At 36.7% G+C, this 13,907-nt stretch overlaps 1 protein-coding gene across 1 annotated transcript; it reads left to right on the forward strand.

Annotated features, from left to right (window-relative positions):
- On the forward strand, positions 1–13,678 carry LOC116042529 (calpain-8-like). Its single transcript, XM_031288725.2, has 22 exons — positions 1–169; positions 1,521–1,775; positions 2,688–2,757; positions 2,835–2,953; positions 3,302–3,435; positions 3,545–3,719; positions 5,486–5,560; positions 5,741–5,826; positions 6,501–6,575; positions 7,298–7,455; positions 8,871–9,028; positions 9,614–9,625; positions 9,749–9,957; positions 10,148–10,187; positions 10,339–10,407; positions 10,724–10,781; positions 10,941–11,002; positions 11,436–11,504; positions 11,637–11,715; positions 12,883–12,999; positions 13,225–13,277; positions 13,481–13,678. The coding sequence occupies exons 2-22, from the start codon at positions 1,539–1,541 to the stop codon at positions 13,505–13,507; spliced, it is 2,082 nt and encodes a 693-aa protein (XP_031144585.1). The 5' UTR covers positions 1–169; positions 1,521–1,538; the 3' UTR covers positions 13,508–13,678.
- The last annotated feature ends 229 nt before the right edge of the window (positions 13,679–13,907 follow it).

The following is a 13,907-nucleotide window of genomic DNA, read 5'->3' on the forward strand; positions in this document are numbered from 1 at the left end:
ACTAGATTACGCTGCAGGTGACCGCAGGCAGTGTTTATTCAAAGATAAAGATAAGTTGTTAAGAAACACAAGTTCCTTGTCAGCCAAGGTAGCCTCAGGCATTTACAGACAAAGCCTCTCCGTCTCTTACCCGCAGGTCCAACCACACTTTCTCTCTCGAGTTGTTGAGGTAAGATCTTCAAAAGTGGTTGATTCAGATTTCACATTTTAGCAGATTGCTGCATATTGACATATAGCCTAGCATAGTGCAATAACTTTTGCTGCAGAGAATCAGGCATAATAACATGTTCTAGTTTACATTTTAAGAGACTGAAGTGTTGTCTATAGTGACAGGGTATTCTAAGGAATAAATGCTGTACGTTTGCACTTTGCACTGTAAAGTGATATGTTATGAAGATATTGTTTCAAATATACTTTTACTATTTATTTTACTAATAGTATTGATGGTAATATGTTTTATAAATTACAGGAAGAATAGTTTTTCTTTTGGACTGCAGTGATTTTTGTATAGTTCTAAGTCACTTGTCTCTTGAAAGTTGTTGTTACGTATCTGATACAGACAGGTGACAAATTAAATGCAGATGTTTCTACAGGGCACAACGGTCACTGAATAGTAATAAAATAATATGAATATGAAATGTTGGACCTAAGTGAAAGATAACAACAACAAAAAAACTTACTTTTACTCCTCCTCACAACTGATTTATTACATTTCTTATTACTTAAAAATAATCTTAGACTTAATTTGATTAAGAAAAGATCCTAGATGGCTGCAGTACAAAAACAGAGGTGTGCCCATACCATCATAATAATACTATGATGAATAATATTCTTGCTCATAATATATAACTTTTAAATACTGATTTGAAAGCAATAGTATTTTCAAATTAGACTAGCCTATTATTTGCATTTCATTTGTAGATTTCATACATACAATGTGACACCATTTGTCATCTATTTTATATTTTTTTTAGGAGTGCAGACAACATTAATTTTAGTGGCTCAGTGGTTAGACTACAAGATCTGATTGATATTTTTTAACAAACTGTAAATAAAATATAACTAAGACAACCCTTTGCTCTGAACACTAAAACGCTTATCAAAGTTATAGTATCATTTTGTAAAAGTGTGAAACATTGTTTAGGCAGAATATCAGAGCAATTTACATTCTATTCCTAAACCTGTCAGTTTCTGACCTACTTTTTTTCCTACCTTCCCATCCACCTATCACTCTCTGCCATCTGTGCTGTCCTATTTTATACAGTCTATATGGTGCAGTGAGGTCGCTTCTTCTTTTTTTTCTGTTTATGACGGGTGGCAACCAGACTTAAGGTGCATAACCACCGCCTAGACTGAGGTCGCTGACCAGGCTCAGTAGCTTGTAAGCAAACCCCTTTGACAGAAAAAAAGAAAGCCCCGTGATAGTTCTGATTTCCTTTGATTTCTCGACCATCTCTCAAATTTGTATGCAAAATAATTGTAAATGTCAAAATGGTTCTGCATCTTATTTTACTTAACAGAGCCCAAACACTGCAGCAATGCCTCCTCCCGGTGTGTGTCTGAACATTATGGAGGCTCGTCAAAAGCAACACGGTTATGGTAGCTTCACCAACCCTGACAGGTTCTTCAACCAAGACTACCAGGAGCTGAAACAGTGCTGTGTCGCCCAAGGAGTAAAATACATCGATCAAACGTTCCCCCCGGACAGGAACTCCATCGGCCAAGGGATACTGAGACCCTCTGACCTGGCCCGTGTTGTGTGGCTGAGACCAGAGGTGAGTGCTTTGCACGGGTTAAACAGAAACAGAAGAGAGCCCATATAACAGTAAATGTCATACATTAATCATGTATGTTATTCGTCGTAGTCTGTCACCAGCAGGCCACTAAACCGATATAGCCGAGATAACATCTTTCAGTGATTCACTGTGTAGCACTGTCGACTCAGGTTCTGAGTTCAAAATCAACCTGATTGCAGGTTAGAGTGAAAATGGCATGTTGTCCCTCTGTTCAAATGATTTGCTTCCCACAGTGCAAACACAGGTAAGTGTCTGGCTATGTATGTAACAGCACAAACACAAGTTTGTTTTGTTTTTTACATTTTTTGAATGACTGCTATACTAGTTGCTGATTGAGGCTATACGAAAACCAGAAGTTCAAAAAACAAACGACATTTCTTCAACACACCATTTTAATAGTGTATGTTTAGGGACCGTACTGTACACAAAGTATTGGTGTCGTGTGGGGGGGCTAAACCTTGTATTTTACTTTTTAAAATGTCGTGGCCCTCCCCACTATTATTACAGTTTCTTTGGTACTTCCTCTGACTTAGAAAAAACTGCAACGCCCTCCCTTAAATATCCTAAAATGATAACAGTACAAAAATAATAATATCCAATTATTAATAACTAAAAAACTAAGTGTCTTGGTTGCAGATTAGCTAGCTCTGGAAGAACAAATGATAAAGTATGTGTGGTCAGATCTCCTGTGAAAAAAACATTATGTGATCATATTAGCAATAACTAGCAATATTAGCAATATTCTTTTTATGTCTATGCTAATAAAATACTCACATGCACATTTCTGCATATAAAGAATCATTAGTAATTGTATTGTATTAGATATAAAATGTGAACCTATCCTCTTTTTTCAAAGTCGTTTTTGACTTGTTAACACTCCCTCCGTTTCAGAAAATTGCTCCTTGTCCAGCCTTCGTACTTGATGGGGTCTCCAGGTTTGACTTTGCTCAAGGAGTACTTGGTAGCGAAATTTCTTTATTCATAATTTTTTACTGTTATGCCTTCTTGTCTCTCTAACAACAATTTTTTTTTACTCAGGAAACTGCTGGTTTCTTGCATCTATTGGAGCTCTAACATTCCAGGACGACATCCTTGGACAAGTTGTTCCTCTTGAGCAAAACTTTGATGAGAAATACTGCGGGCTGTTCCACTTCAGGGTAAATACTAACATATACTAGCATAACTGGTTATTATTTTAAGTGCTATATTTTCATTGAACATTGATTGAAGTCAGACTTACTGTGCTGAGTATGTGATGTCACTTTCCACATTCTTATGGACTGCATTTAACATTTTGGCAATTTAATTAGCTGAAATTCATTTTTTACTGTGAATAATGTGAAAAAGAAATATTTTTGCACACCTAAAAATAATGACTGACCACACATTGACATTTAACTTCAGTCATGACACATACAGTGCCATGCTTTACTTGTAAATTGATCTTTTTTCTTTTTTTTTTTACTTATCAACCTTTATATTCTCATCTTTTTTAACGAATTCAGTTCTGGAGATTTGGAAGGTGGATGGAAGTTGTCATTGATGACATGCTACCGACAATCAATGGGAAACTAATCTTTGTTCACTCTAAAGACCAAAATGAGTTCTGGCCTGCTTTGATGGAGAAAGCCTATGCCAAGTATGAAAACAAAAGCACATCATTTCTCAGACATATTTGTTTTGTTAGCATGAGTTTTGTCCTATATCTGGAGTATCTGTAACAATAATATCACATCCATTTGTGTCAGAGTGTGTGGTTCCTATACCGACATGAATGCTGGAACTCCTGCAGAGGCTATGATGGACTTCACAGGTGGTGTTCACATGTGTATCAATCTGTCAGATCCCCCTGCAAACCTGTGGACGCTAATGTGCAGAGCTGGCCTATCCAAGTCACTGATGGGCTGTGGCACACCCCAAGGGGTAAGCACAAATATACCACACAAAACCAACCATGGCTGGTTCTTTTGTCATCTCACTTTACCAAGTCATTTGTTTCCAAATGCTCTTATAGTATATTGTATAGTTTTTATTTTTTATTCTACTGGAACTAAAGCACCGACACATCACTGACAGTATGATAATAACATCCAAAACACAAAATTCACTTTCAGTGGTTTCTGTGATGACAAATACAATATATGAAAAAATACTTTCAAATATGTTTAAAAATAAAAATAAAACAGCTCAAATACACAGAGCTACCTGTGGCATCGTGGACAAAGCAACCGAATGAGTATGTTCTTCCAACACATTCTCACTCTCCCATCACGTAAAATACGGACGCTTGGTCATTTGCCTTTGGCGTTTGTTATTCTCACTAAAAGTGAGTCCTTTGGCGTTTGTTATTCAGGCTGAAAGTCTCCTTTAGCGCCGGGACTCTTGACGTCACTTTTGACGCTCTGGGTCGGGAACCGACTTACATATGGCACAAGAATGGGACAGTTAGGTTTAGGAAAAGATTGTGGATGGGGTTATAAAATGTACGTTTCAGTGACACACAGCACAAGAACGGGACACGAACCCCATGTCTCCTGGGTCAAAGTCCTATGTTGTTTGACCCATCCACCACCCCAACCACCCTCCTTACGCAGCATTTCGGTCTTTCATTCTACTCGCTATCGTTGTCGCTCTTAATACTACGTCATCTTACAGCGGCAAGGTCGTGCTGCTCTGCCTGGTGCGTTCCATACATACGCTGAAGGGTGCTTTTTGCGTCGTACCTGATGCTGAGAGCCACCGACCAAGCGTCCGTATTTTACGAGTTGGGAGTGAGAACGAGTTGATACTTCCGCTTATGCACAGGACGTCAGTTGAGTAGGCGGTCCTTCAATGTGGCCAGGACACATTGGCATGACCACCTCAGAATGTGGTATGAGCGATCGGGTCTCAATCCATCCTCAATACATCTCGGGTAATATTCCCACCTGTACATAGAGCTGTCCACTTGTGATCACTTAGGACGTATGTTATTAGCAGGTCTGAACAGGGCCATAGACTAGTTAGAAAGATGCTGAAGAATAAACTGAACTTCAACTTGAACAAAAATACATGTTGAAATTGAAGTTATATTCCTCAAGTGAAGAGCTGCACTGGAGGCAAAAAGAGCCAGAGCAAGCCTGGTCACTTGATGGGTTCATATTCTTCCTGCACAAATTGTTGAAGAGACATGTTTACATTATTTGTGTCCACACTTACTTAGCCATTAAAGCTGAAGAAACTTTTGGCGGAAAGAAAGACATTTCTTCTTCAAAAAATGTTACCACTGTCATTTCTGTCTATGAAATATAAAGCTACAGCCAGCAGTTGGTTAGCTTAGCTTAGCACAAAAACTGGAACGGGGAAACAACTAGCCTGGCTTAGCAAGTTTTTATTTTAAAAATTGGGCGCTATCTTAAGGTCCAGTATCCAGTTCTCATGGTCGAGAGCATCCTGTTTCCAGTTTTTGTGCTAAGCTAGCTGTCGTCTGTATCTTCACATTTAAGTACAGACACGAGAGTATACTATCTAACTCTAAAGCAAAAAGTGGATTTCCCAAAATGTTGAAATAATGTTATAGCCATTAGCTAACATCCATTTTCGTTTATTGTAACGGAGACATGAAAATCACTGTTGTGTCTACAACACATATACTGCATTGTTTTTTTGTCAGTCAACTTTTATTAACGACAAATGTTTCTGGCTTGTAGGAGACACCTGCCAACAACAAATTGCCAAATGGATTGATCCAAGGCCATGCCTACACTGTCACGGGTGTGAAACAGGTGAAGAATTATGCTTAAGAATGCACTTGGAATTGGAAGTAACAACACAACAAACATGTATCTAAAGGTTATCATGAAGATTGTATGATCAACAGCTAGCAATCAGGTTTTTAAACTCCTACAGAAGCATACCTTTGCAAATGATTAATGGAATACATTCTGTTTATGATTGCTGGTCAGATGATAAGCCGAGGGAAACCAGTAAACCTGGTGCGTTTGTGGAACCCCTGGGGCCAAGGAGAGTGGACTGGAGACTGGAGTGATCAGTGAGTACGACTGCCACTCATTGACTCTCTCACAGAGACATGACTCTGATTTGCAGAAATATTTTGATTATTTTCTAATTCAATTCAATTCAATTCAATTTTATTTATAGTATCAAATCATAACAAGAGTTATCTCGAGACACTTTACAGATAGAGTAGGTCTAGACCAAACTCTGTACTAATGACAAGATAAGTGAAGATGTATTTATTGTCACGTCATGTCTTTAATATTCTTATCATGTGCGCAACAATTGCAGAGAAGCAGTTGTTGGCAATGAAAATCTTAGGCCTCAGCCACAACCCAACAATGCTCATTACTCATCTACTTTTAGCTGAAAGCCACCAGGTTGGTAACAGCCAGGGATCTTCTGCTTTTCTTTTACAGTACACATAAAAGACTTAAACAGGTCATTTGGAAGAGGTGCATGAGAAGCCTGTGAAACTGTCCAGTAATCTGCTGTAATGTCCTGCCTTAAAGGCAACTTAAAACAAGTTTTTTTCATTCACAGAAAATACCACCTGTACTGTATTTGCATACTATATGTGTTGAGAAGAAAACTGAGAGGCAGCGTTATCTAAGCCTCAGGACGTATGTTAGAACTTGCCTCTGAATGCCTCAAAACAACTCATAATGAAATATTATCTCCCTTCTTGCTTCACAAACTGTTTTCAAGGTCATCTCTGTGGAAAACCGTGAGTGCTAAAGATTGTGAAATGTGCCAATCAGTGGATGATGATGGAGAGTTTTGGTAAGCAAATTCAACCCAATGTTAGAAACTTTTCTAAGCATCTGGATGTTTTCTGTCCCACTCATACCCACCATACAAAATAACTACTATAAAAACTATGCTATGTATTTAAAAAGTAAGATATTCCCAAACAATGCTTTACAATGGCAACAAATAAAACAGTACTACTTATGTAGCATTATAAAATATAACATATTTAAACATTAGAAAAATTGAGCCAATTTCTATTTTAAATAGATTTTACTGTGGCGGTTAAGATATATTTGTGATTTTAGTGTGATGTCACACTAAAATCACAAATATATCTAGCATATGCTAGGTAAAACGCAGCATGCATACTGTGTAGAAAAGAATGACAGTTGTCTGTTACAGGATTGTGAAAATACTGTGAAAGCACCTTGAAGAACTTGCTTGTTTGTCGCTCCTTCACAAACTCACTAATTCACAAATACACAGAGGGAGCTGTTGTTTAGTAGTAGACGTACAGTAGGTATGTTTGCTGTGTTGTGAATGTAAAAGATTCCATCTACACTCCTAAAAAAATGAAATTTCCCAAGAGGGATTAATAATAAAAGTACTTCTAACCCATACTGAAACAGACGGAATATATTTATCTTTATGAATCGTATACTGTATTTCTCAAGGTCAGGGTTTCTTAGTTTCAGCATCACATCCAGAGGGAAAAAATGACATTATCCTAAATCAATATCTAATGTCAACAGGATGACGCTGGAAGACTTCTGTAAGTTCTACTCGGATCTTGACATCTGCTCCCTATATCCCGACTTCCTTGATGGAAATTCCTCTCACTGGAAGACCTCCATGTATGAGGGCAGATGGGTTGCAGGAACAACTGCTGGGGGTTGCATGAATAATAAAGGTAATTCCAGGATGTCTGGACTCAAATTTAATAAGACCTGGTATTATTTGTCATACCATGTGTTTGATAACACCATAAATTCTAGTACGTGGCATCTGCCATATCAACATTAACCACAATTTGACAATCTGTCACTGCAACAGACGTGAATATCCTTTTAACCCTCTTAGATTTGTATTTGCCTTTTGTCTAGGAAGTTACTTATTCAAAAGTAAAAGCAAAATGCAGCAGGGGAGAGTTCTGCACAGAGAAAGCTGGACTAAATGAGAGTGGAGCAACAACCAGATCATCCTTCATATTCCCAACTCCCTTCGAGCCTTCAAAAAATAAATAAATAAACACTAGAATAAACCATAATTATAAATTATAGAACACATTGTTAATAATACAAATAATAATAGTATGTCTGTACTGAACAAATAGATTATCACTGAAATTCTGCACCAAGGTGTTTTGGGCAAGGGCCATTATCTACACTTAATATTTATGAAAACCACAGTTCTCTTCTTATCTTATAATATATAATATAATGTATGGATTTATGAGAAATCCATGTTGAAAAAATTAAGAGACTAAAGCAGTAATGGAACTAGCTTCAAGAGCCCAGATGCTCAAGTTATCAGTGCAACTGTGCAGCACTGTCAAACTTGTTTTTATTTCCGTAGCTTCAGCCATTGTTTTTTCAGTTATGATCCCAGCTGAGTTAGGACCGAGATCTTGAAATGCTGTCACTTACAACAGGTCCAAAGGGGCAACAAGTTATCAAATTATTAACCTAATTTGCTTTATTAACAATTCCTCTCAAATGATACATATGTTCCACACACTTAAGATTAGATTAGATACGGACGTATCTAATAAGCAAACCTTGCTCACAGTCACATCAATAATTAACATCATGCTGTAAAAGCAGGACAGTTTAAATTTGCAATAAAAAGAATTGTGTCACAATGTTTGTGTTTGGATTTAGCGCTGGTAGAGAGGAGAGGCTGGTGTGTTTACGCCAGCAGCTAACTTTACAAGAATTTGTTCAAATTTCAAAATTCGCGGCAGACTAAGATAAACAAAAAAATAAACTGACAGCTTTTATTTAGGCTTGTTTGTAAAATCACTATTTGCAGAGTAGCATGCTGTTTGTGTAAATTACAAAACTTATTCAACTACTTTACTTTGTTATATAGTACAGAATATAAAAACTCACAAATCCTCTACTGATGCAAGCGATGATACTGTAGATTCAATAACAGATAACATTTGACATTTTGAGAACAATTCAAACTTAGTGAGATTGTTTTTCAGTTCATTAGTAATAACTAAAAAACATTCAATTTTAAACCTGATAATCAAATCACTTACCCTACTCTTTGCCACATGATACAATGCAAAAATATGTTACTCCTCTCTTTGTCTTCCAGACAGTTTCTGGACTAATCCTCAGTTTCGGGTCAAGATTGACGGTGAATATTTGGAGACAGATGGAGAGAAAAACGTGCTGGTATCTCTCATGCAAAAGTCTGACAAGAGGAACAGACACCTGGTCCAAAATCTCCACATTGGTCTCGCTGTATTTGAGGTAAATATTAGCCTTTGTAATATTATATAGAAGTTGTCAGTTTAAGTAAAAAAACAACATAGAATTTTGGTGTAGACCACAGAGCATTTAGTGCCATGTTGAATTTATGGGAATACTACTGCTGGAGCAGAGAAAATGTCTAAAAAATAAAATCTAAAATGGGATGACCACGATATGTGCCTTTCACAAAATGCCAGCTTCACTTGTATGATTCCACACGTGTGGCTGTAAGTCAATAAGAATAACTGTGGGTTGTAAGAATTTCAGAAGAATAGAAATAATAAGAGAATGAATAAGTGACTTAATTAGGGTTAGAAGGCTTAGGAACCATATTCTAGGACATGCATCCGGCAGAATTTGCTGCAGCACCGGAGCAATCGCGGAAGTGAAACGTCAAAGATATAGACTAGACAACAGTCGGCTAGCAATGCTAAAGGCTAATTCAGAGTCTGCTTTTATTTGCAGGAACTGTATGTATGCATACAATAATAATACATGATTTTAACTGAAAATTTGACACTCATTTATTGAATTCATGTTTTGTTGTCCCTAAAATGAACTCATCTTCCACTGATTTTCCTCAAGGTGAAGGACAACGTAAGAAACATTTTTTTTTATCTTAATCCCTATCCCATAGTAAACCTTCTCCATCCACATTGTGCAGCTCAGGTAAATGATATAAACTGCAGAAAACTGAAAATAATATATTTTTTACTACAGTACAAGGCGCAGAAGGGAAAATTCCCAGCCTCTTTCTTCAGCAGCCACGCGCCTGTTGCCCAAACTAAAACCTACATGAATGCACGTGATGTGATGGAGTTCCTTTTGCTAAAGCCTGGTGAATACGTGATTGTGCCATCCACCTTCAATCCCAATGAGATATCCTCCTTCATCCTGACCATCCTCTCCAAGGAAGAGACCCACGGCTAGTAAGCTCACTCTCTTCACCACCCACTGCTTGTCTCACTGTTTGTATTAAAAATGACAGACATGACACCATGATGCAAAATCATCCCAAAATAATCTGCATGGCATATGTTGCAGATTACTGGTGTTTTATATTTGGAAAGATTGAAAAACAATAATCCAATTTGGAATGTCTTTGGTCTTTCCTGACAGTGAGAATTCTGCTGACCATAAGCATGAGCCAGTCAGGAAGGTGCGCGAAATTTAACGTCATATGTTGATGATGTTCATATTATACTGATATTGTGTTACATTTTCTTATACTTTATGTGAAATATGCTTTGACAAATTTTATTTGGGGTAAAATGACTTTCTCTTTCAATTCCTCTTCTTTTATTTCCCAGTTCAAAAAAGTCATAAATGTTCAGGAAGACGAAAATAAGAGAAAGCTTTTCAGCCAATACTCCGACAAGGTAATATTTGTATACTTGCTAACTAGCACATTTCTATTGAGTTTGATTACTATTTGGAACCTCTTATTAAAAATGTATTAAAAATCTATCCATTTTCTAACTGCAGTAATCAATGTTTTTATATGAACTCAGTCAAATAACTATGTATATAGTGTACTTCTTATCACTAATGTAATATATATATATACACAGTATATAGTGTATATAATACATACATATAGATAATACATATGTGTGTGTGTCTACTGACTAACTAATGAAAGCTTAAAAGAAAGTTTGCCACAGTTTATTATACCTTGTTTTTATTTATTTGTAGTATGAAGAAGTGGATGCTGAGCAGCTTCAAAGGCTTCTAAATGAAAAAATCCTGAAAGGTTTGAACTGTTAAATAACAACCCAAATAATATTAATAGCCTTGGCAAACAGCATAAGAGCTCAACAAATAAATTAATGAATAAATGATATGTGCATTGCTATATTGCCAGGTTTAGGCCAAAGTATGTCTCATACAAATTTGTCTTCTTATCTTTTAGGAGACTTGAAATCTGGAGGCTTCAGCATTGATGCCTGTCGCAGCATGGTTGCTCTGATGGATGTATCCTGTTGTGATGCATGTGACATTGATTATGATTTGGTATATTTTACCCTGTAAATAATAGATTTATACTTTTTTAAATTTTCCTCTATTCAAGCTGCTTAAATGTTAAAAGAAAATACCTCACAATGATTGTAGCTACACATTACATAGAATATATGTAATGTATTGATGTCAGATTTGTGAACGAATTGTTCTTTTTTTTACTTTAAAAGAGAAACTTTCGCATTGGGCTGATGGCTATTTTGCTTGTGTTTTTTTTAATAATTGTGGCATGTTATTACAGAGTTACCCATCTTCTTATGTAATACACATGAAAAAAATGCCAAAACCTGCCTGCCCTTTTGTCTATTTTAAACACACAAATAGATTTAAAGGTCAGGCTAAGACATGAAACAACATATACAGCGCTTATACCTTAATGTTGGGTTAGACATCAATCACCGGCAAACTGAATGGTGAGGAATTTGTCCGTTTGTGGAGAAAGGTCATCACATACAAGGTAAAATAAACCAAGTCCAGGTTAAACACAACTGTTTTTGTATTACTGTATAGCAGCCTCTTAATTCTACCATTAATACATTGATATGGAAGATTGGCCTGATCATTGTTGGTCTTTTCTCTTATTCACCAGGACGTTTTTTTCCACACTGATGTTTCGCGAACTGGAACACTGTCACTGAGTGAGCTGAGGAATGCTTTCTTAGCTTCAGGTAAACCAGTTTAGGATTCATTCATTCCCTTGAATATAAATATATTGAATGGCTTACAACAACAGAACTAAATGACTGTGCCATTTACAAGTCAGTGCCAAACAACACTGGGAAACATAACAAAGTTGACCAAAATGACCAGATTTGCAGCAGCCTACCTACCTACAATTTGCAGCTGGGAAATCCAGATTGTTTAAAAAAAAATTCTATATAGCATCTTTCAGCTCATTGTTTTGGCTTAACAGCCTGCAACCTTAACATTTGGGTTCAGTCTCGCTACTCTCATACAAGTCGTATTGTATACAACATCATCAGAGTAGGCAGCTGTTTTTAGCAAAAAATCTCTAATAAACCCAATTTACACCACAAGCTCAGCATTAAACAGCAGACAGGCAAAGTTAGCGACTAGCTGGTTAACATACTGGAGCATTTAGCAGCTAAAGAGCCAGATAGTTTCGCCAGGAATTGGTGGAGACCAAAACAGAGCTAAAACAGGTTAAATATTTGACTTACATGTGCCAGGTGGCCAGAAACACAATTCCAAATAACTGCTCTGTATCCACTCGATGTGTCGGCAACTGTTTGCTAACAAGGTGATAGTAATTTGCCAGTTATGTGTTCACAGCTTGTTTCTGCTGCCCCCAAGTGGCCTTTACTTTAATGCTTCCCACCATGCCATGTAGCACTATCGAGAAAAACACCTAAAAGTTAAATTTATGTATTAGATTTGAATTAGTTAATCGGAGTGATACATAGCCTAGGTGCAATCACTGTTTGACATGATAGGTGCTAGGGAAACAAACTCCTTTCCACTATTGTTACAATGATGAACAATATTTATTTTCGGAGATTGAAGCCTGATTTGTATTTGACTTGTATAATCAGAAACTATTTATTCCAGTTTGATAATTGTTTGCAGAAAATTGTTAAAAATGTTGCAAGACCTTGTGCATATTGCTGGGATTTGCAGAGTGCCAGACCATGGACAGCATATTTCCAAACAAGGTTGAATGTGTTTGTTTGTGTTTGATGCTGACATGCATTTGTGGCTAATTGTGTAAGATGGAACTTGGCTTGTGCAAACATGTGATTTTACCCTAAAATGCTAGAAGAATAAACTAAATTCCAAAACTTCTCCTAAGCTCTTGCTGTGTGTATGTTTAACAGGAGTCAGTATCAGCGATGACATGCTCAATTTGATGGCTCTGCGCTACGGGGCCTCCTCTGGACACATGACGCTGGAGAGCTTCATCAGTCTCATTCTTCGCTTGGACTGCATGTACAGTAAGTGAAGTCAAGTGGGACAAATGATGACAATAAATGACACTATGTACTGTAAGAAGTAACTGTCCACCACTCTTGCTGTGTAAAATGTTAAAATAAAATACATATCTTCATATTGGAAAGATTAAAAGTTCCCAATTAGTAGGTCTAGTCTATATTACAAATGTATCAAGCTTATGGCATAAGGTGATGCAATTTATTCACAATTTGTGTGTTGCTCAACAGAAATCTTTAAACAACTGTCTAATGGAAAAGCCATGAATCTTCAAGAGTCAGAGGTAATATAACTTATACTTCTTGTCAGAAATTCATCTTTGAACTTTACACACACAGTTGTTGATCGAGAAGACAGAGAAAATAAATACTTGTCTTAGAATTACACAATTACATAATGTAACTTAATTATATGTCCTGTGATAAAAGGTATATTATTGCTTATATGTTCTACTTCATTAATAACCTGTCTCTTCTTTATTTTCAGTGGATCTGCATTTCAATGTACACTTAACCCAACAAGGGAGATGGATGGTACAAAATCATCAGGACATACAGGAGTACATATTTCAAAAGAGTGTTTTCTTTTCATTTGCCAAATTGCATATTAGAAAACAAAGATGTATTCCTCTGCGAATGAGCCATTAGACATTATCTAACTAAAGAGCATTTTCTTTTTACTACTTTGTTAAAGATCCCATATTATGCTCATTTTCAGGTTCATAATTGTATTTTAAGGTTGTACCAGAATAGGTTTACATGGTTTAATTTTCAAAAAACACCATATTTTTGTTGTACTGCACCGCTCTCTCTCACTGCTGCAGATCCTCTTTTCAGCTGGTCTCTGTTTTAGCTACAGAGTGAGACCTCTTTTCTTCTTCTTCTGTACTATCTTTGATTGCACTCCCACATGT

Source organism: Sander lucioperca, chromosome 18 (genome assembly GCF_008315115.2).
Source record: "Sander lucioperca isolate FBNREF2018 chromosome 18, SLUC_FBN_1.2, whole genome shotgun sequence".
NCBI lineage: Eukaryota > Metazoa > Chordata > Actinopteri > Perciformes > Percidae > Sander > Sander lucioperca.